Source organism: Musa acuminata, chromosome BXJ2-9, assembly GCF_036884655.1.
Source record: "Musa acuminata AAA Group cultivar baxijiao chromosome BXJ2-9, Cavendish_Baxijiao_AAA, whole genome shotgun sequence".
NCBI lineage: Eukaryota > Viridiplantae > Streptophyta > Magnoliopsida > Zingiberales > Musaceae > Musa > Musa acuminata.
In genome coordinates this window covers 3,168,443-3,189,302 of record NC_088346.1, presented here as the reverse complement: position 1 = coordinate 3,189,302, position 20,860 = coordinate 3,168,443, and the positions used below count along the sequence as shown (strand labels likewise).

The following is a 20,860-nucleotide window of genomic DNA, read 5'->3' as shown; positions in this document are numbered from 1 at the left end:
GTTGATCATCAAAGCTGAATCCAGCACCGAGAGGCTTGCCGACACGTTAGCCCAAAGAAGCTCCAAATAAAAGCGCCCCTCTCGTCCTTGCTTGTACAACGTTTTCAATAGAGGCTATTGAAGAGCACACAGACTATTGTTGCATGCATACACAGCACAAGCAGTGACTCGTATCACCTCTAAAGACAAACATAAGGCACGTCATGATCACAGAGAGAATGCTTGATGATAGGACAAACATAAGACAATTACCTCCGTCAGGATGATTGTACGACAAACATAAGACAATTACCTCCGTAGTGCCAGCCCTGCTCATGGAGAATCATGTCGTTTCAGTTTGCTGTGATGCTTTCGGTAGAAAACCAAATGACTGTCCTGGCATTTCAGCATCTTTGATTGCCATTACCAACTCTCGGGATTGCAAGTGCCTTCACATCTCGGATTCTCTCACAACATTAATTCATCGAGATATATTCCGTGAACAATCGCACACCGTGATTTATTGCAGTCTCGGGCAAGATTCTATAACCACAGAAAATATGGTCCTTGTTCTAACAATACATTACCATATCCCATAAGACTCTTTGGATCGTCTTTTCCGAGGATTGATCTCCTCCTTTTCAGCCTCTCCAGTTGTCTTTCATTGTCCTAATTTTCCTCAGCGTCTCGACTGGAGTACCACAGCTGACTCTAGCCTGCAAATTGCCAAGTTCAAGTTGATAAGCTGATCCAGAATATAAAACAAATATGTAAATCCAGATATTTGAAATATGACCAAAACAAAGGACAATAGTCGATATGGCAGATGGAAGTAATAACGGTTATACAGGAAAACAGACTTGGACAAAGTTCATATGCCTTCTGTCTTCCACATATGTCGAGAAATCTTATGCAATTCATTAACATTATTTCTATCCCTCGGGAAATTGCACACATGATGTTGAGAGCACAGTCATCATCGAGGCTCCCGTTTCATAACTGTATGCTGTCACCTAAAAGAATGTGCAGCCATAAGCATCCAATGCTAAAATGCTGAGGACTTGAATGTGCAAGCTTCAAAAGACGTATTCATTTCACATCCCATGAACGGTCCATCTGACAGTATGGTAGTTGAATTCTAGCAATAAAGCCATCATTTTATCTTCATGGAATGCACTATTTCATTTTACAGCTAGTAGACTGGTAATGCTAACTCTTTCATTCATGCTGTGTAGATCCACCTTTTAAGTCTAAAGTTCCCTAGCTTAAAAACATCTATATCTTCTTAGAGGCAGCTTAAGACCATTGCTGGGAGAATCAAGCTGTGTATCAGATTAGCAATTTATGTAGTCAGCCACTAGTTTAACATAATATGCCCGTTTCTTTTTTTTTTTTCTTTCCCTCCCTCAAGCAATACAATGAATCAAAAAGAAAGCAAAAAACCTGTATCTCGGGTAAGTCAACCCGCATGAATGGATTAGTTTGTAGTTCTTCGTCAATTGTCGAAGGAATGGTAGGCTGGCCTTTTTTACGCTGATTTTGAGCCCATAATAGCTTCTGTGATACCTTTTCATTGTCTGGTTCAACCGTTGACGCAAACTGCAGGTTCTTCACCGTGTACTGCAGGAAATCACAAATTTAGCCTCATCATCTCTTCCCAACATAAGGGAAAGACTAGAAGTTGCAACAGATCTAAGAATAAAATGATGTATGTTTCACAGTACTATTGACATGTTTCCCTCCTACATCAGAGCAACAAAAAATTTGTCACATACACAAGACAATGATTTATTAAATGGAAATGACATATCATGAAGATATCTGTATTATCAGATATAGCAGGGGAGGTAAACATGATAAACTGTTTTATCGTAGATTACCAAATTACAGCTGTAATCAAATTGTATGCCACATTTGCTGCTTATGTTGACTACACTTCTCGATAGCAACTATAAGGAATCAGCATCATGCATACATCATCTGATGTACATTTTCCCCAAGGATATATTTTTCCACTAATCAAGATCTCATCAATTGCATAACAAATACAATCAGCTAACATTTGCAATCTATGCATTTCCTGGATTAGTCTAGTAATGACCTTTTTAACTTTTTGGAATGCATCGAACTTAGATGTGTTTAAGCACCTTCTGCTACACTATTTCCATTACCTATATTCAACAACCTCGTTTGGCATGACTAGTCCAACCAGGAATCGAAATAGAAACTCTAAGGTCCATGACTTCAGTCCATTCTATCACGAGGAAAAGGTTCTCATATTAGATATTCGGATTAATAAAAAGCACACCTCATGGCCACAATAAACACGGGTAGGCTTCGGCAGTGAACCCAATGTCACACATAGTGATTGATACATCTGTTCTGCAGTGCCTTCAAAAAACTTACCACAACCAGCGATAAACTGAAAATCAAAAGGAATAAAAGAGTGTCATCCTATCAGAGTGTAATGCATCCATATTATAGAACAAAGAACATGATGTCGACTCACCAATGTGTCTCCAGTAAATACAGCTGGATCTTCCCCTTTACTGGTCACATAATAGCTAATATGACCCATGGTGTGGCTGATGAAACCAGATCATAAGTACATTTTCAGGTTGAGAACCAAAAAAGGTTGAAAAAGAGTGAAAAAAAAAAGCAACATCAACTAATAGATTATATCTTCATCCTTTATGAGTAATATAAATAATTCAAGGACTTGAGTTTACTTTTCCATCCTGCATCAATGGTGATCACTAAAAAACATCTTAAGGTACAATGTGCTTCCTTATAGAGGATGCAAGAAATGATTAGATGATGCAAATGGACAACTCGAAGCTCAGACTAGGACAGGTTCAAACCTCTAAATAAAGATTATTAAATTGTCTGAGGTTTTATTTGTTCTGAGCTACTGCACCATTCGTTCTGGAAATGCATGAGGGAATGCAAGGAGAATTGACCAGCTCAAAGACGCCACAGTTCACCATTTTTCTAGTGACCAACTTGACCAACATTTTCCAAGAGGAGATGTTGCTGCTATGTACAGAATTCCATCTTATTGACTTGGCACTATCATTCAACGTACACATGTGCATTTTTACAAATGTGGAAAGCTTTGCCCTTTAATCGATGAAAACTTAGGATGTTTAATTTTAATAAATAATATGTATTGTCACATTCATATTATCACCAAAGTCGTTCTCAGATGGTATATGTTGCCATCACCAATAGTTGCTTATGACATCACATATTATGGTTTGCCTGTCATGTTAATCAGAAACTAAAGCTCAATAATTCCTTTCAGCTTCATGACCAAAGATATAGATATTCTTCACGTTCCAGTTTATCTAGCACAAACCACCAATAATTATGATGTATAATTCACTTACGAACTTGAGGCAGTGCAAGAAAATGTTTGTTCAATCAAAATTTTTCTGAGTTCTCGATAAAAGTGGCTCAAGGACAATTAATTAACAATGTCATCATACTATTTGCTGGTTTTGAAGTCTGTTTATCTTATGTCCTCGGGCTGTCAAAATGATTCATTTATATTTTCAATTCTAAGGGTATGTTTGAGAACACATTTGAAATAAACATTGAGGGCCCAATACACATGTCATGTGAATCGGTATTTGTTTAATTTTTTTTCAAACTGCATCTAGCCTGGATGCTGCATTGAAAATGCTCAAATGCTGATGCTACCTCATGGTAGCATTAGCATTTCAACATTTGAAGGATGCCAATGTAATTTTTAAAATTCCAAAAGTACCTTATAACTTTATCTAAAATTAAATATTACCAAAATGATTTAGTGATAAACCAAGTTGATCTATATTTTCTATAAGATAAAATTTTATTTATTTATTTATTTATTATATGTTTGGGCCATACTAATTTTTTATAAGATTACATATATTATTTACTTATTAATTTAATGAAAATATATATATTCACTTTTGAACAAATATTAAGAATATTAGAAAGGTAAATTTATCAAAAATATTTAATGAACTTTTGAATATAATTTTACTAAAAAAAATTTACGTCAATGCACATTTAAAATATAGTTTTCATATGTTGTCTACTAAACACTTGGAGCATTCCATGACTGCACATTTATTCAAACCCCTTTCTCCGACCGCACATTAGAAATGCAAATGTGTTACCAAACGCAGCCTAAGTGTTCCTCCATATGTGAATTAAACAACTTGCTATCCTATGTCTCAGAATCAGTCACAAGCTAGTTCGACATCAACATGTGGCAGTCCTGCAATTCTACATGTGATATATCACTGTCCAATAATAGTTTCTCAAATGAGACTGACATAGGGTTGTGATTTTGATTTCATCTTGTCGCTTCACAGTGCACAAACAATCAAGTAAGAATGCATAGATCACACAGGAATACAGGGTATGTAGAGCAAGATAGGGTATGGAGAGCAAGATGTGATACAAGAGGAGTGACCCCATACCATGGTGTGTGGAGCGCCAGTATCTCCATATCCGGCCCCAGAGGCAGCTTATCCCCGTTCTCTAAATTATCCGTGCAACCTTTGACGGAGTCTTTTGATCCACCAAAGACTTTTATCCCTGGCACCAACTGCTTCATCTTCTCGTTCCCACCTGCATGATCCCTATAATGAACGGGGCACTTTCAGAAGACAACATATAACGGGCTACCAACCTAATCCAACGACTTCTAGTACTGCAGAGCTCAAAATTCTCAGAGTAGATGAACAATTTGGTGAATCTTGGGTCAAGAACTTATCGGAACTAGCAAAAAGGATAAGAGGAGAGGGGATTTGGACCAACCAGTGGTGGTGAGTAGTGAGGACAAGCTTGAGATCGGCCCCGATCTGCTTCGCCGTCCAGCAGACCTTGTCGGGCTCGACGGGATCGACGGCCGCCGCCTCCCCGGACACCTCATTCACGATTCTGGAAGTCGCGCGAAACGGGAACGGATCAAGAAAACAAGAGGATCAAAAGCAAATCTAGGGTTCGAAGCAACGGGAAATCGCGGGGGAAAGGATCAACCGGTGCTCACATGTAGGCGTAATTGTCTTCCAAGCACTCGACGTGAACAATCTTCATCGTCGCTCTTCGCGATTCTTCGATGGTCGAGAAGACGCAGAGAGCGAGCGAGCAGAGCGAGAGAGAAGTGGGGTAGGAGCGGAGGGGGTCGGGGGTGGGTTAAGGAAGAAGGTGAAGTCGCTGGGACTAGAAGAGTGCGTTTAGCGACACGTGGCAAGACGGCAAGCATTCTCTGGAAGCTCATCTGCGTATAATAATTATTTTTAATATATATTAATAAGGACGATTTATCTGAAAAATATCTTCATTCTAGAAATTATGTCTGGTTATGTAATGATCTTTTAGCTTCAATGAAGAATCATAACAGTATTATATCGGAGTTCATCGATCGTGTTAGCTGTCGCCAGATGCAGGCTTGTTAAATGATGTCTATTATATTTAGTTACAGGTCTACTAATCTAAGTTACTCACTGGTACAACACAGAGCCAGCTAGTTTGGATTTTGTTGTTGTTGTTGTTGTTGTTGATCTTTTTGGTTTATGGATGCCGACAACAGGAAGTGATTGCATGTTATATGAAGCTGAACTGGAATTCTATAGGAAAAAGTACAGAATTCGGGGAAGAACATGAGATAAATGGAGAGCAGCTGAAGAGCAATCGGTCTTGGTCATGGAGGATTCCAGCTAATGTCCTATGCTATCAAAAACACAGACTAAGCTGTAACGTGCACGGGTTGAAATGTTTCCCGATCTTGCGGACCCATAACTTGAAGCACGCAGTGGGATACAGCACATGATCCACCTCTCTGATAGAGACAATAAGATAAAAGAACAGGTTTTGGATACTTCGATATCGCATGCTCGCACAAGAAAAGCGCTAGAACGACACCCCAAGAAATCTATCAGCTCAACATGAATCCAAGAGCAGAAACTAGGAGTCCATTTCATATCTGAATAGGTCATATTTTGTTCGATCCATCAAATCTTTCAGGAACAAAGGATGGGATATCAAACTTCCAGATACAAAAGAAGACGACTTTAAGTTGTCTATTGATAACACCAACCATTTATTTTGTTCACAACAGCAGTTTCATCCTGGAAGTACAAATTACAGATCAAATTTATCGGAGGTTATATGAAATCTCAAGGTTGAGTAATGTTACAGCACAAACTCAGCAAAAACATTTAATAAAGAGATTAAGAAGATAAATCAAAGCGCTAACTTCCATATCGAAGATTGAAGAAGCATCGAGGCAACCCTTACAATGATGAGCTCACCGACCTTTTGGGTTCATGATCTGTGAAAACACAGCACTGGGGGTCAACCCATCCGAGTCCTCGCTAGCTACACTCCGCCCTCCAATGCTTATCGAGGTGGTTGTGGTTGTTGTGGTGCTTGATTCCATAGATGGGTCATCAGGAACTTTCTTTCCGAATATCATAAGTGTTGCTGCCTCGTCTGAGATACCAGTACTGATGCTGCCACTCTCCTCGGCACTCTCCTGCAGCTGGAGGGCAAACTCGAGGTTCCACAGCACATCACCCATTGATGGTCGTTCGGTCCCAACATCTGCCACACACTTCTCGGCAGTCTCAGCAAACTTCTTTAGGCACTGCGGAGCAATCTTACCCTTTAAGTAGGGATCAATGATCTGATCTAGTATTCCCTTCTTCTGGCAGTGTGCTGCCCACTCAGCCAAGCTGACTTGTTCCTTCGGAAGTGTAGGGTTTAGAGCTGGCCGAGCGCACAGGACCTCAAACAACACAACCCCGAACGAGTATACATCAGATTTCTCGGTAAGCTGCTGCCTCCGGAAGTATTCTGGGTCAAGATATCCAAAGCTTCCCTTCACCACTGTGCTGACATGAGTGTGATCCAGTGTCGGACCAGTCTTGGAAAGACCAAAATCTGAAACCTTTGAGACCCATTTCTCATCTAACAGAATGTTTGTGGTCTTCACATCTCGGTGGATGATGGTGTACTTGGCACCAGTATGGAGGTAGTGCAGTCCGCGAGCTGCCCCAATGCAGATATCGAGTCGCTGCCTCCAGGTGAGGGGCGGCTTTTGAGTCTTGTATAGATGCTCACGGAGGGTCCCATGGGCCATGTAGTCGTACACCAGGATCATCTCACAGTTCTCCTCACAGTAACCAATCAAAGAGACAAGGTGCCTGTGGCGAAGCTTGGAAAGCATCTCAATCTCAGTCTGAAATTCATGAACACCTTGCTCGGACATCGGATTACCACGCTTGATGGCTACCTTTGTCCCACCATCTATCTCCCCATGGTAAACCTTTCCAAATCCACCAACACCAAGGAGGAGAGACTCATCAAAACCTTTTGTGGCAGCCTTTATTTCAGCAAATGAGAAGTGGCGGCAAAGGTTTGTGGGGAGTGATGAGGCATAGCTCCCACTAGTGTTTGATTTAGCTGATGCAGATGAATGAGAATTTCCATACAAGGAGAGAGGAAGCCAACCAGAAGGCCCATCACTGCTACCAGCATCCTTTCCTTTCTTCTTTTGGCGCCTGCAGATCCTGATAAGACAGAAACCAACAAGCAAGAGTGCAAACCCTCCAACAACCCCGCCAGCAATTGCCGCAGTTCTACTCTTGGATTTCGTGGATTGCCCATCAAAAATCTTGCTAGCATCCACCTCTGGATCAGGCCTTGGTGGTGGATTAAGTCCTGCAAGACTTGCATTGCTGTTTTGCAACTTAAAGATCTCAAGCCCATTCAAGATAGCATCATAAAACTGTGGTTTGAGTTTGGTATCTGGGTGGAGTGCAATCCATAGCTCCATCTGTCCGCTTCCTGTTGTGACCACGACATAGTCCTTAAAAACAGGTATACCTATTCCAGTGCTCCACCCGATTACATCAGCCTCTTCCTGTGCAGTCTGGTTGTTGATGTAGATATCAAAGACTCTTTGGTTTAACTTGGTTATCGGATACTGGATCTCGCAGAAATGGAACCTTACGAGATAGTAAAAGCCAGCATCCACTGTGAGAATCCATGTGAGATTATAATTCAGGTTGACATTTGCATTTGGCCCCATTGATCGTGCAGTTGAGTAGACATCCACCGGTGCAATATAGTTTGGAACATTATCCGTGTATGAGATGGTGACATTCGGATCGTTGGAGTAGGTCACACCGAAAGAAGACCCATAGATGTATGGTGAATCATCATTCCAAGAGCGGAACAAGCCAGAGTCCTGGGTAGGGGAAAGGGACTGCCCACCCACATTGAGCCGATACACTGTCTCTAGAGCCCAGTCCTGGTCAATTGTATAGGGCAGGGAACTTCCACCCATGACGAGCATAGGGCTTGCAGAGCTAAAGATGTCCGGAATCGACACGATCTCGATACCATTGATAAAAGCAAAAGCATTGGGATGGGTGGTCGATGGGCTAAAAGTGAGGTTGAGGCCACCGGTAGAGACATTAACCGAGAACTCGCGGGCGAGGTAGGCATAGTTGAGTGAATCGGCAGTGAGATAGGCGCTGAAGTTACTGAGAAGGGTGTGTGTGTCGGAAGTGACGGAGAAGAATGCATCCGATGCAACATGGTTGGAATAATTGGAAGGGTAGAAGTGGAGGCGGACATACTTGCGGCCCGGGCCGACAGGGAAGGAGTAGGTGTACGGGGAGGTGAAGACCCGGGCCGTCAAGTACGGGACTTCCGGGACCGACGAGTCTTGCTGGGGAGCTGTGAAGCCGACGGCATTCAGAGAAGGGCCGTACTTAGATCCAGCGTCGCCGGTCCAAGTTTGGGAGTCGGTATCAATGGCCTGCCCTGAAGCGCCACAGTTGAGGAGGATGTGGTCCCGAGGGACATAGGTGGAGTTATCGGCGGCGACCAAGATCGGGGCCATCGCCAAGAACAGGAGCAAGGAAGCCGACCCGAAACGGTTCCTCATGTGGAAACACCACACTATGCACCACCCAGAAGAACAGAACTTTGGGAAGAAACTAGCAATCAAGCCGAAGACCAAGACTGGATTTTTAGCCCTAGATACAGCAAAAATCGAATCTTTGATGAAGAAAACAGAAGATTTCCCTCAAGTTCTTGCATTCCTCTTGGATTCAGAGGAGAAATCCACAGAACGAGGAAAATAAACCGGAATTCCTGCAGAAATACTGAAATCTAAGACGGAATATTTGGCAAAAAAATTGTCGGAAAAGAGAACAACAACAGATCTACAAAACGCAGCTGAAATAAATCAAAACCGGATGAAGCGGAAGCCTAGATCGACGGGGAAGAGCAACGTGAGTACCTTGCATGAGCTCCGATGGCGGAAAGAACCGCGGGGAATCTTTGGTGAGGGAGGAACACCTCTTCAGTTCTTACAAGCTATCAACTACTTCCCCATTTATTTCCTTCCCTATTAGCTTAATGGAAAGTGCATTATTAGTCGATCCCTTGTATGATACGGCTGTCGCTTCGGCACCAAGAACCCTCCCGAGAACCTTACCCGGAGGCCGATTTCTCGTGGGTCCCACCTAATCATCCAGTAACCGAAATGGTGTGACACCGGGTTCGTCAGGGAAAGACGTGTTGAAGAGCGACGCACCTCGCTCACCGCGTTTGGCGACCCACCGACGCCAGCTGTTGTCGGAACGGAGCCAGTGATGGACCGGGTGGTGATGGTGGGTCCAGCAAAAGATCGTCCAACTTGAACCGTTGGATCGCGGGGCTCTTTGATTCGTTCGAACACGTATTTTTCTACGGTAGGTTGACGCCAAAGGGTCCGAATCCGACATGAACGCATGAACATGGGGAACATTAACGCTCCGGAAAGACAGCGTTGACTCGGTAACATGTAGACGGTGGTGGTGGATCACAACCCGATTGAGGCGACCAATAAAAAACGATTATTTAGGTGGAGCCCACATCATCTAATATATTTTTCCCTCCGTCACGCCGCAAATTAAGAATATCGTGTGAGAAACCAATTTCCCTATCGCATTTTCATGTAATTATATTAGTGGTAGATCGAACCTTCACGGCTTTGACGATCAATTCATTTGAATGTGATTCTTAGGAAATGGTAGCTATTCTTAGGAAAATTTGACATCCATGGTAAATAATTATAGTGAGGATGGTATTGGGTGAGTAAGCTCATCCCAAAACTGAGTTAACACAACATTATGTTACCTAATACCTACAAGTAAATTGCAGTAAATACATGGCATAACGTATACATCACACTACCTCCGATTTCAATTCGATTATGTTCATGAATTAGTGAAACAAAGATGCCAAGAATTTTGGTTATTTGTTGACAATTATAATCCGATGAATTCCTAAAGAAAGCCCATAGGTTTTGTTTTTCTTTGAAGTGTGTTTATTTTTAAATTTTCATAATAATATTATGTATTTACCTAATACACAGAGCTTTATTGATTTGACAGTCAACCATCTATTATTTGTTTTTTGTTTTCTTTTTTTCATATAGATCGATCCATAAGGTGAATCGTAGTGATTACGATGTTTTTAACAATATCAACAATATGCTATAATACAGTATATATATATATATATATATATATATATATATATATATATATATATATATATATATATATATATATATTTATTTATTTATTTATTTATATAATAGTGTTTTTATACTATGTCAGTGTTTTCAGTAATACTAGATAAATACTATAACATAGTAAAAATATATATTTTTAATATATTTAAAGTTAAAAGTATAAAAATATTATAATTGGAATGATTTATTCTATGAACTAACTTATAGAGACAAAAAAAAAAAAAGAATAGATGATTGGTGGTATTTTATCTACTAAATAAAAAAGGAGGTGATTAGAGAAGAATGAAAATGAAGATATTTTTCAGAAATATATCGATAACTTGCCCATTATAATCTCCTTTATGTGATATTTGAATGAAAAGAGTGAAATAAAAAACGTGGAGATTTTTCGATCAGTTTATTTCACAAATAACAATCAACCATATAAATATTTGTCCATGCAACTTTAAATATAACTAATCATATATAATATTTTTATTAATCAAATATAAATTTACTTGATCTTTCGTCAAATGGGCTAATTACATAATAACCCTTAATTATATTTTTTAATATTTTGATATCTAAATTTAAAAAAATTATATTAAAATCTCTATAATTATGAAAGTGAAACATTTAGTTCCATTTATCCTAAAGTCGTTAGTTTTATTAATCATAGATGATTGTTATGGATAAAGAAAATGAGAATGAAAGATGAGAACCACTCGATAAACTATATCAGCACATATATAAATATCAAACAATTATTTCCTCACTCTACATCTGTATCGAGATCAATGCAGATAAAGATAATAAGTAGCTACGTTTTTTATTTATTTATCTCAATTTACCTCATATATTACCGTTATTCTCTCTCCTTATCCACAACAAATATCCGCGACCCCTGTTCGTCACTGTTAATATTATTCGTCATTACCGAAAACATAATTAGGATATTAAAATTATAATTTTTACCTCTCGTTTTTATACTTCTATCGATAAAATAAAAGATATTATGTAAATAAAACTAGATATTTAACTTTAATATTTATAGATATTTTAATATAAATATTTTAAATATATAAATCGAAATATTAAAAAAGTTTAACTATAAAGATAATATGCAATTAGCCCTTAATGAAAGCGGGTCTAACCTAACCCAATTCGTACCGGTCGAATCGGATCGGATCGGATCGGTGCAGGGTTAGAAATGCCACCCATTCTCTAACCCTACCCTTATCGTAACCCTGGCTATAAATGCTAAGCCGAAGCGGTGGTAGCACGCATCCGCCGAACGAAGCCTCCAGTGTTTCGTCATCACATCCTTTGAGGTATGCCGAGGAACTCGTCGATTCCTAATCCATTCCCAAGAAAATTTCACGGAAAATATGTTCGAGATCTAATTCTTTTCCCCGTCATGTGCGAAATTGATTTTCCGGTTGTAGTTGGTGGTGGAGGCTGTTCGTTGCATCGATTTGTATTCGTTATTTAGGGTTTCGCAAGTTTCAGATTCGAGAATCTGTGTCCGTGAGACGGCATGGCGGACGAGAATCCATCAGATGTGAAGGAGGAGGTTTCGGAGGTAATAGAGTCGATGTGCGTCTTTGTCTAGGGCTAGCGAGATTTATACTCGTGATAGGGTCGATGCGAATTTTCCTTACTCCACATAGATCTTGCCTATTATTCTGATTCATTTACTTCTGGCAATAATGCCTGCAGTTGGCCCCCTTTGATCCGACCAAGAAAAAGAAAAAGAAGAAGGTTGTTCTTCAGGACTCTGCTGAGGTGGTGGATAAATTAGCCGAGAAAACGGAGAATTTAACTGGTATAGTTCTTGTTGAAGTAGTTCATTGGACTCTCACTTTTCGTTAAGCGCAGAATATTATGGGTTGTGCAAGCTGAAATGTTTATCCATCGCAGTTGCTGACTCGGGTGAGCCTAGTTTTGCTGGCATGAAGAAAAAGAAGAAGAAACAGGTTAGTTGGGAAGCAGTACGATGATGTCTAGGGATTAGGTTCTTGCAGCTTCCTTTTGATGATGACATGATTTATATGTTGTTTTGGCCATTCAGGTTGACACTAACTTTCTGAATGATGAAAATGGTGATGTGGTAGATGATCTAACTGGTAAGATCCGTGTGTAGTAATTTTGGATGATTTGATTTTGGTCATTTCAGTTTTAAGATTGCCAACAATGACTGATCCAGGCTATAAAAAGTAATTATTTGTGAAATAACTATGAATTTTTGTTATTAACAAAACATTTGATGATTAGTCCATGTAGGTGGGAGAGAATCACAATTCAAATATAAACAGTGACCCATTCAGTTTAATAAATTTGCTGTATATGTAATGTGTAGAATTGAATTCAAAGATGAATATATCTGGAAAGCTTCATCCAGAAGGCCTTTTGTACATTGATATTTTGAACACATTAATTTGGATTCTTTTGAACATGATAGCAGTTAATATTGTTGTTAATGTTCAGGTGATCAAGTTGGCGGGGAGGACGAAGGAGAAGGCATCGTCCTTGGGGTTGGTCGATACCCTTGGGAAGGAACTGATCGTGATTATAAGTATGAAGAGGTGTGGTCATGTTATCTTTCATAAACTGAATTGCTTTTTCTTTACCTGGAATTCATAGTTGAAATGACATTCAAAGGTGTATTCTGTAAGTGTAGGTGCAGTTCATTCATGTTTTCCATCCCCTTTGTGTTTAGCATGAGTCTTACCTATGATGCACTTATTCTGGACCTAAGAAATCGATAGTGATTCTTGCCACAATCTGAAGTTAAGATAAATATATGTCAACTAAATTGGATGGATGTGTCAGCCTTTAGGGGCTTCAAGGTGAAAGCAAAATAACACAGAAATAGAGAAAGAGTCAACTTGATATTACCACAATAACTAGTACTTGGAGCATATCAAAATAGCTGTCTGGATTAGGATCTTTTTAGTCATCGGATGACATCTTCTTGTTTGCTGGGGGAGGCTAAACGGGATTTATCTTTGACTTTTTAGTTTTTGATCAAACTAATTCGAGATTAGGTGACATGCAAGTTGCTTGCGGCTGGATTAGACCCTTTACACTGTTATTCAGTTATAAGCTAATTTTTATGCTTATCATAGTTCAGTGATCATTTTCTGATTGGTGATGGTCCTGAAAGTTGGCATTCTTTTAAGTGGTTCTACTGCTGATGTTGCTAAAACACTCAAGTTGTGGTTTTGGAGAGGTATCTGATTAAAAATTGTGGCTAGTTTTAGCACTTTAGGTATCTAATGTACATAATTCTGACCAAGGATTTCAATGTTGTAGTCTTGTGTGGTATTGGCCTTTGCTTGGACTAGTACTGGTGTTGGAACTATATGACATTGTGGCGTGCCAACATAGGTGTGCTGGTGTAAGTGAGAGGCAGATGCTGGGATGGAGGAAGAGATGAGGGGCTGAGGGGGGCAAGAGAGAGTGATGACAAGGTGGACAGGAGGAGGAAAGCCAAGTGAAATAGTATACATCATACTCCTGTGGTCACCATCTCAATTAATATTAACATTGATATGACCTGCTAGATGATTTTGGGCCTTTTGGCTGGATCTCATGCTATCTTCCAAAACACCAAACCAGGCGCTTGCATTTTACGTTTTTGTTTTCTACCCTGTACAACATTTTTTTTGGTACTTGGTAAAAATCAGAATGGTTGGTTATTCTTTCTGAATCACATCTCCTTTTATGTTGAGGTTGTGGTGTAATCTGGGATTTGGTATCGTACTTGTTTCTACATCAGCAGCCACAAGGCTTGTACGAATCAGAACAATTGGTTATTCTTTCTGAATAACATCTGTTTTTATGTTTAGTTTGTGGTGGAATATTGAAAATGTTTGTGGGTACTTGTTTCTATGTGAGCTGCTCACATAATATTAAACATTTATATTTTAATCTGATATTTGCTATTGTCGATGCAGCTTCTGGGTAGGGTGTTTAATATTTTGCGTGAGCATAACCCTGATCTTGCTGGAGACAGGCGTAGAACTGTGATGAGGCCTCCACAAGTTCTTAGAGAAGGAACAAAGAAGACAGTTTTTGTTAATTTTATGGATCTATGCAAAACGTATAACCAATACCCTTCCGTATATTAATTTTCTTTTAATAATTTATGATCTACCTAGCTTCTACCGCACTTTTTGCTGTTTATGTTGTCAGAATGGCATTTCTTTTCTGTTATGTTAGTAATCAGATATTTTTCAAGGATATGCTTGAATACGTGTTCTTCTGTTTGAATGAAACTGTCTGCTGCATTGGGAAAAAAATTATATGGATTTAATTTTCATGTTTACTTCTATTGTAATGGTAATTTTAAGAAAAGATTTCAAGTAAGCTTTTCATGTCACTTTTCTTTGTTTTAATTTAAAGTTGACATATGATTGGTTATGATTTTTTCAATCATACATATATAAATTTCTAAACTGTGTTAGGAAACTTGGTAGTGCAGTTACTATAATTACCGAAGTGAGGTAGCTTAAATTGGTATAAATAATTACTCACTTATTCTGTCACCTGATGAAAATGCTTGTTTGTCATTTTGATCGAATTTGCAACCATTTTGATGATATAGAAAACTCTTGTATGCTTTTGCTGTGTGATTTGTCTATAGGGTATATACATTGAATGATATTTGCATTTTGATCAAGGTCATCCTTAAAATGCTTTTGCAACATAAAGGTACAATGATCTTCATTGATGGAAACAGGGATTGTCTTGCTGACCAGCATGTTGATGTGGTTGGAAATGTATCATGCCATGTTTACTTTTAGCAGAGCATTCTTTGTTTGTCTACTTGACCATCGTCTTCTTTTGATATTCTTAGTTCCATATTTGCAATATTTAGTCATAATGAACTGCCTTCTCAAAGAAAGCTTCTGATCTTCTTCAGGATGCATAGGCAACATGAGCATGTTATGAATTTCTTACTTGCTGAAATGGGGACAAATGGGTCTCTTGATGGGCAGCAGAGATTGGTTGTCAAGGGAAGATTTGCACCAAAAAATTTTGAGGGCATCCTCAGAAGATATGTCAGTAAGTTTCTACATGAACTGCCAAATTTAGATTTTAGTGCTTTGTTAATATCATCATTACCATTTTCTGTTGTCTTTATTGGTTTGAAATAACTTTTGATGTATTAGCAACTTGATTGAACAATAGGTTGAACATATCAAAGTGCTTCAGTAAATTGTTTGTTTTCGTATGTATTTTATTTATTAGTTTAGCAAATCGTGTTCTTTCCTAAATTTGACTAAGCTTGAGATTGATGCCAATATTAGAGGGTTGGCCAGTGGCCTTATATTTATCTCTTGACAATAAAGTGTAGTTAAACTATTGGTAAACCCTGCTATGTTTTATTATGGTGTATAAGTTTGATTGGAAGATTCTCAAAACATGATGATTCATATAACAAACTTGATTGCACTCTCCTTGTGATCGGGCTGTAGTTATGCCCAATGTACCTAAAATCATCAAACTCTCCTTGTGATTTTGCAGTCATTATTTCCAAGGTAGCCAAAATCTTCATCTTGAGCTGTTAATTAGTTAACTATATCATTGCTGAACTATTTTGGATAGGCATGCTGAATGTTATTTAGTTTCCTCGTACCTTTTATAATCATTATTAGTATGGCATTAATATTTGAGTATGATCTTCCCTCTTCATTATGATGTTTAGTAAAAGGATGGTTGGTAATTCAAATTCTGTCGCAAAAAAAATGTAACATGCTGATGCATCAAAAATTTTGACAGTTAAAACGAGGACTAAAAGAGTGTTGATTGTTGACTACTTTTCTAATGAACACCTTTTTTCCCTTCAGATGAGTATGTCATATGCAATGGCTGCAAAAGTCCGGATACGATACTTTCAAAGGAAAATCGTTTGTTCTTTCTTCGCTGTGAACAGGTGATCATCTAAACCCCTCAACTCCACATCGATTACTCTATACATTTACTCCAATTCAGTATATGGTTGGGCTTTAGTGCTTTCTCTTTTCCTCAAGGCCTATGATAGTCAACTAATATATTGCCTACATTGCCTGATTAGCCTTGTGATTATAATCTGATGTTGTTCTGAGGCCTTTGAGATGGTTAGAAGCACGAAGAACTGTGACTTTTTTTCATCATTCCTTTTATATGATTTAGTACAAATGTAAAAATATTCAAATTTGGTTTTGGTATCCTGTGCAAAAGTCTCTCTCTCTCTCTCTCTCTCTCTCTCTCTCTCTCTCTCTTATTTTTTTCTTCTCTTCACGCCACTTTTAATCTTTTTCTTTAGAGATCCACTTTTAATATTTACCTCAAACTTCAATTAGTGTCTTGGTCAAACTTGATATTTTTCTGAACATTGACTTCTAAAATTCCAAAAGTTTTTTTCATTAAAAAAAATGTTCTAGATTTATTTCAATTTGTGTGCAAATTTACAAAATACATCTGGCCTTGGATTAAGCTGTTCTAGATTTCCTCTGTGCTCCATCTTCTGGTGCACATCAGGCCGAAGAACCTGAACTGCTAGTCAGACTTAAATTTTCTGATAGCCTCTGAAGGTCTTCTGAGCTTTGGCTTTCTTTTTAGCTGGTCTTGAATAATATTATTTTCCTGGTTTTTTTTCAAAGAGTTTTCTTGTTCGACTGTGGGCATCTTTCTAGCTAATTCTTCAGGCATTCAAGTAACTTTGCATGATTAATTCGATCATTTCCTTCAGTGCGGCTCTTCACGATCAGTTGCACCCATCAAGGCTGGTTTTGTTGCACTGGTTGGCCGCCGAAAAGCTGGCACCTGATTTTCATCTCCCCAGTGTTGCTGCTGCTCTTCAACGTTTTACACAGACAGTATATTCAAACTTTTTTTTGTATCGATTTGCTTACAATTTTGTCCTTTTGGGAATTGCATGCTACATCAACTGAGTCAAATGTTCATCAGTTTTAAGAGCTTTTTTCATCTATAGCAATGGTGGAAACTGAAAGCTTAGATGAGCCATATACCATTGTAATTTCAGGCGAGGAGGCTGCAGTCTGGTCTTCGGATCCTGTGGGAACGTATTCTTATGTCATCGAAACCGAGGGCAATTTGTAGCAGGAACTCGAGTAATAAACTGACTGTCGAAACTAGTTTTGTGCTGTGCCAATTTGTGTTTGCTTTTTGCTCGATCTCGTTTCGCTACTGCTAGTTTCAGACTTTGTGACTCGAGCACGATTTGGAGGAACATGTAATGCTACTTTGGTTTATGGCATGCCAATCCCAAAGTTAACAAGAATTGTGCGTGCCCATCATTGTTATTAACATGCTTTTAACATGATGCTCGATGGTCTCTATTTTCTTTGGTTTTTTCTTTTGCTAAATAATTATTTTGCTAAATTAAAATCGCAACACGAATGTAACATCCACGGTACATTTTTTTTATCAAATCTCGCTTAATTTAAGCCGACATATATCTTTGACCTGCTGAACCGCTAAAATGTTTGCCTATAAATGTTAAAATAATTGATGTTAGGCTGACCGAAAATTTAAATATATGACATGTGAATTTAAATTATAAATTTTAAAAATGTTGTTAAAAAAATCGAATTTAATACAAAAAATACTATGGCCCATGCAGGTTTCGAACCTGCGACCTTCGCGTTATTAGCACGACGCTCTAACCAACTGAGCTAATAGGCCAGTTGATGAAGATAGAGATATATATTATAGATAATTATAATACGATTATAATTTTAATTTAATAAATAATTTATAAATATGAGTAGTGTTAAAAGATGATCATCACTACTTCCAATGCCATACTAATGAATATACTGTTCCAAATTACAAGAGTTACATATATTTTTACTGTGTAAAAAAAAATTCACATGTACCATCCACACATTAAGCGTACTAATCACATGTTCATAGATAATAAAATATCACCATGTATCAAAACAAGTAAATTTTCTTAGGTTAATAAAGTCTCGGCCAAAGTAAAATTAAGAAAAAACAAGTGAATTTCCATTGAAAATCCATAACACAAGGCGGGGATAGGAAAAATCAACCTTGCAACTTATTTATGGGCGATAAGGAGCAATATTGGAAGTTGGCTGATAGAGGAGGAGTTCAATGGATTACATGATACTGTAAATAAGCTGTTAGCAATTGTTACGGGAAACAACTTTGAGCCGTGGCCTCGGGGCCAACGCGACCAGGTTCTGGTTCAGTCGTAGCGATGGGCCGTCGTTTCTCCCGTGAAAGGGGCTCCTCGCCTGAGCCTCGGGTGAAGGGCGCCTCGTCTTCGTACCTGCACACAGGTCGGGTCGGGGTGTTTGATCCGACCCCTCCGACGATCTAGTCAAATGATGTGGAAGGGAGTTTTTTTAGTGAAGAAGTGTCCCCCCACTCGTTTAGAACTCGGGGGTATTTATAGGGTAGTTTAGTGTTACCTGATGCGCCTGCCTACGGGAGGCAGGATCATACCTCTGATGGCGTCTGACATTGCCATCGACGTTGCGTGAAGAACCGAACTGCCGCAGGGTATGGGCGAGTTTCGATCGTCGTCCTCCTCTGCCTCGGCCAAGCGCGCGGGGTCAGACAATGATGAAGTCGTTGTCTGAGAGCGGATGACGTCAGTGTATATCGAGTTAGCATTATTGCCCTCCTCCTCGGGCAGAGTGGCGCCCAGGTGAGACCGACGTCGTGACACGTTATGACGATGTTACTCTGGTCGTGTCGCTATTATTGCTCCTGTCAGATGGTGTCCTTTCGGTTGACCTGGCTACCGCGAGACGGGGCGCGCGTCACCAACCGTAATGCTGTTGGGTCTTCAGTGATTCCCTCATCATGTTTTCCTTATTTTAATAAAAGACAATATTTAAAACACTAAAGATTACGAATTTCTACCTAAAAGTGTAGAATTTCCACATTTTGAAGCCTACCAGCACAACATATTAAAGTAAGATTCTCGATACTATGATGCTTCTAAGAGAGAAGCACACATCTTCACGACCAGAATTGGGAATGTGTCTAAGAGAAAACACTAAAGATTACGAATTTCTACCTAAAAGTGTAGAAAGCAGCCGCAATTACACAAATCAAATCAAACACTTCCTAACACAAGATCCGATTTGGATGCCTACCACCACAACATGTTACACTAAGATTGTTGATTTAATGCCTCTGACGAAGAGACCGACCTCTCGAACGCAAAAATTGGGGAAAAAAAGTCTAAAAGAAAACACTAAAGATTACGACTTTCTACTAAAACTGGACAAAACAGCCGCGATTACAGAGATCCGATCAAACGCTTCCAAACACAAGATGCAGTGGAGGCGAAGGAGCATTACCAGCGAGGCGCGTTAATCGACGTGACAACACCCGGTCAAACGGACGTCAGATGATGCCTCACGCCTTAATCGACGCGATAACACCTGATCAAACGGACCAGAACACCGACCGAGGCGCATTAATGCTTGCTCAGGCTCGGTTCTTCACGCCACGCCAACACCAACGTCAGACGCTACTAGTCTGCCCCTTGCAAGCGGGCACAGTAAGCTTCCCTATAAATACCCTCACATTCTGAACAGGAAAAGAAAAAAAGTGAAAAAACACCCCCTAACCACTATCAACTGACTTGATCGTCGGAGGGGTCGGGCCGAGCACCCCGACCCGACCTTTGTGCAGGTGCGAAGCCGAAGGTCCCCGCTGGACGCAAAGGCGAGGAGTTTCTGTCCAGAGGAAACGACGATCCCGTCCCGACCATCGCATCAGACCACCTCGACGGGCTCGAGGAACGTCCCAGGGAGATCCCCATCATCCGGACCCGAATCGAGCCGCGTCGACCCCAAGGCCACGGCTCAAAAATTGTTTCCCACAACAGTCGTTCAGATCATCACTCGAATATATCGTCAAACAAGGGGTAAAACGGAAGGGAAAAAGCCATAAATCCAAGTTTTGAGGCAGAAATCGGAACTCGACGAGAAGGGAACAAAGTCGGCGAGAGACGTTTGGATTTGCTCGTCTGGGGTGTTGTATATACGGTTGGCGCATTTATACGTAGATCCGTTACACGGTGGGAACAGATCAAATCACGAATAGATCGGACGGTCAAGATCAAGCGACTTCATAGAGATGCGGTCGGTCGGGACAAAGCGGTGATCCGAACCCGATCCGATCCCCAAGCGGATCTCGGGTTGTGAGACTCAAGATCCGACTCTTGTCTTAAGTTGATTCGAGTCATATCTCACACATTAGGTTACATTCACGCTCTTATAACAAAAGAAGAAGAAACAGAGGATGTATAGCATTCGC

The 20,860-nt window shown here is 39.6% G+C and overlaps 3 protein-coding genes and 2 non-coding genes across 7 annotated transcripts; 2 read left to right on the top strand and 3 right to left on the bottom strand.

Annotated features, from left to right (window-relative positions):
• Positions 1 to 478: 478 nt before the first annotated feature.
• LOC135622530 (hydroxyacylglutathione hydrolase cytoplasmic-like) lies at positions 479 to 5,183 on the bottom strand. The gene is made up of 7 exons (XM_065124452.1): positions 5,024 to 5,183; positions 4,792 to 4,914; positions 4,452 to 4,613; positions 2,489 to 2,564; positions 2,288 to 2,401; positions 1,423 to 1,599; positions 479 to 695 (listed from the first exon to the last, which is right to left on the bottom strand). The coding sequence occupies exons 1-7, from the start codon at positions 5,068 to 5,070 to the stop codon at positions 621 to 623; spliced, it is 774 nt and encodes a 257-aa protein (XP_064980524.1). The 5' UTR covers positions 5,071 to 5,183; the 3' UTR covers positions 479 to 620.
• An 847-nt stretch (positions 5,184 to 6,030) lies between these two features.
• LOC135622529 (receptor-like protein kinase FERONIA) lies at positions 6,031 to 9,401 on the bottom strand. 2 transcript variants are annotated; one of them, XM_065124450.1, is made up of 2 exons: positions 9,290 to 9,401; positions 6,031 to 9,141 (listed from the first exon to the last, which is right to left on the bottom strand). In XM_065124450.1, exon 2 carries the CDS (start codon positions 8,930 to 8,932, stop codon positions 6,284 to 6,286), a length of 2,649 nt encoding a protein of 882 aa, XP_064980522.1. In that variant the 5' UTR covers positions 8,933 to 9,141; positions 9,290 to 9,401; the 3' UTR covers positions 6,031 to 6,283. The 2 variants fall into 2 exon arrangements, with proteins under 2 accessions (XP_064980522.1, XP_064980523.1); XM_065124451.1 differs by having other exon boundaries at positions 6,031 to 9,023; positions 9,290 to 9,387.
• A 2,388-nt stretch (positions 9,402 to 11,789) lies between these two features.
• Positions 11,790 to 17,898, top strand: LOC135622528 (eukaryotic translation initiation factor 2 subunit beta-like). 2 transcript variants are annotated; one of them, XM_065124449.1, is made up of 11 exons: positions 11,790 to 11,880; positions 11,995 to 12,131; positions 12,269 to 12,374; positions 12,470 to 12,525; positions 12,621 to 12,675; positions 13,037 to 13,134; positions 14,509 to 14,654; positions 15,477 to 15,619; positions 16,405 to 16,490; positions 17,289 to 17,415; positions 17,583 to 17,711. In XM_065124449.1, exons 2-10 carry the CDS (start codon positions 12,087 to 12,089, stop codon positions 17,364 to 17,366), a joined length of 813 nt encoding a protein of 270 aa, XP_064980521.1. In that variant the 5' UTR covers positions 11,790 to 11,880; positions 11,995 to 12,086; the 3' UTR covers positions 17,367 to 17,415; positions 17,583 to 17,711. The 2 variants fall into 2 exon arrangements, with proteins under 2 accessions (XP_064980521.1, XP_064980520.1); XM_065124448.1 differs by lacking the exon at positions 17,289 to 17,415 and having other exon boundaries at positions 17,583 to 17,898.
• On the top strand, positions 16,585 to 16,668 carry LOC135624083 (small nucleolar RNA SNORD34). Its single transcript, XR_010491588.1, has one exon. It is a non-coding gene; the product is annotated as a small nucleolar RNA SNORD34 (small nucleolar RNA).
• Positions 17,899 to 18,170: 272 nt separating the features above from the next.
• On the bottom strand, positions 18,171 to 18,244 carry TRNAI-AAU (transfer RNA isoleucine (anticodon AAU)). Its single transcript has one exon. It is a non-coding gene; the product is annotated as a tRNA-Ile (tRNA).
• Between the last annotated feature and the right edge of the window lie 2,616 nt (positions 18,245 to 20,860).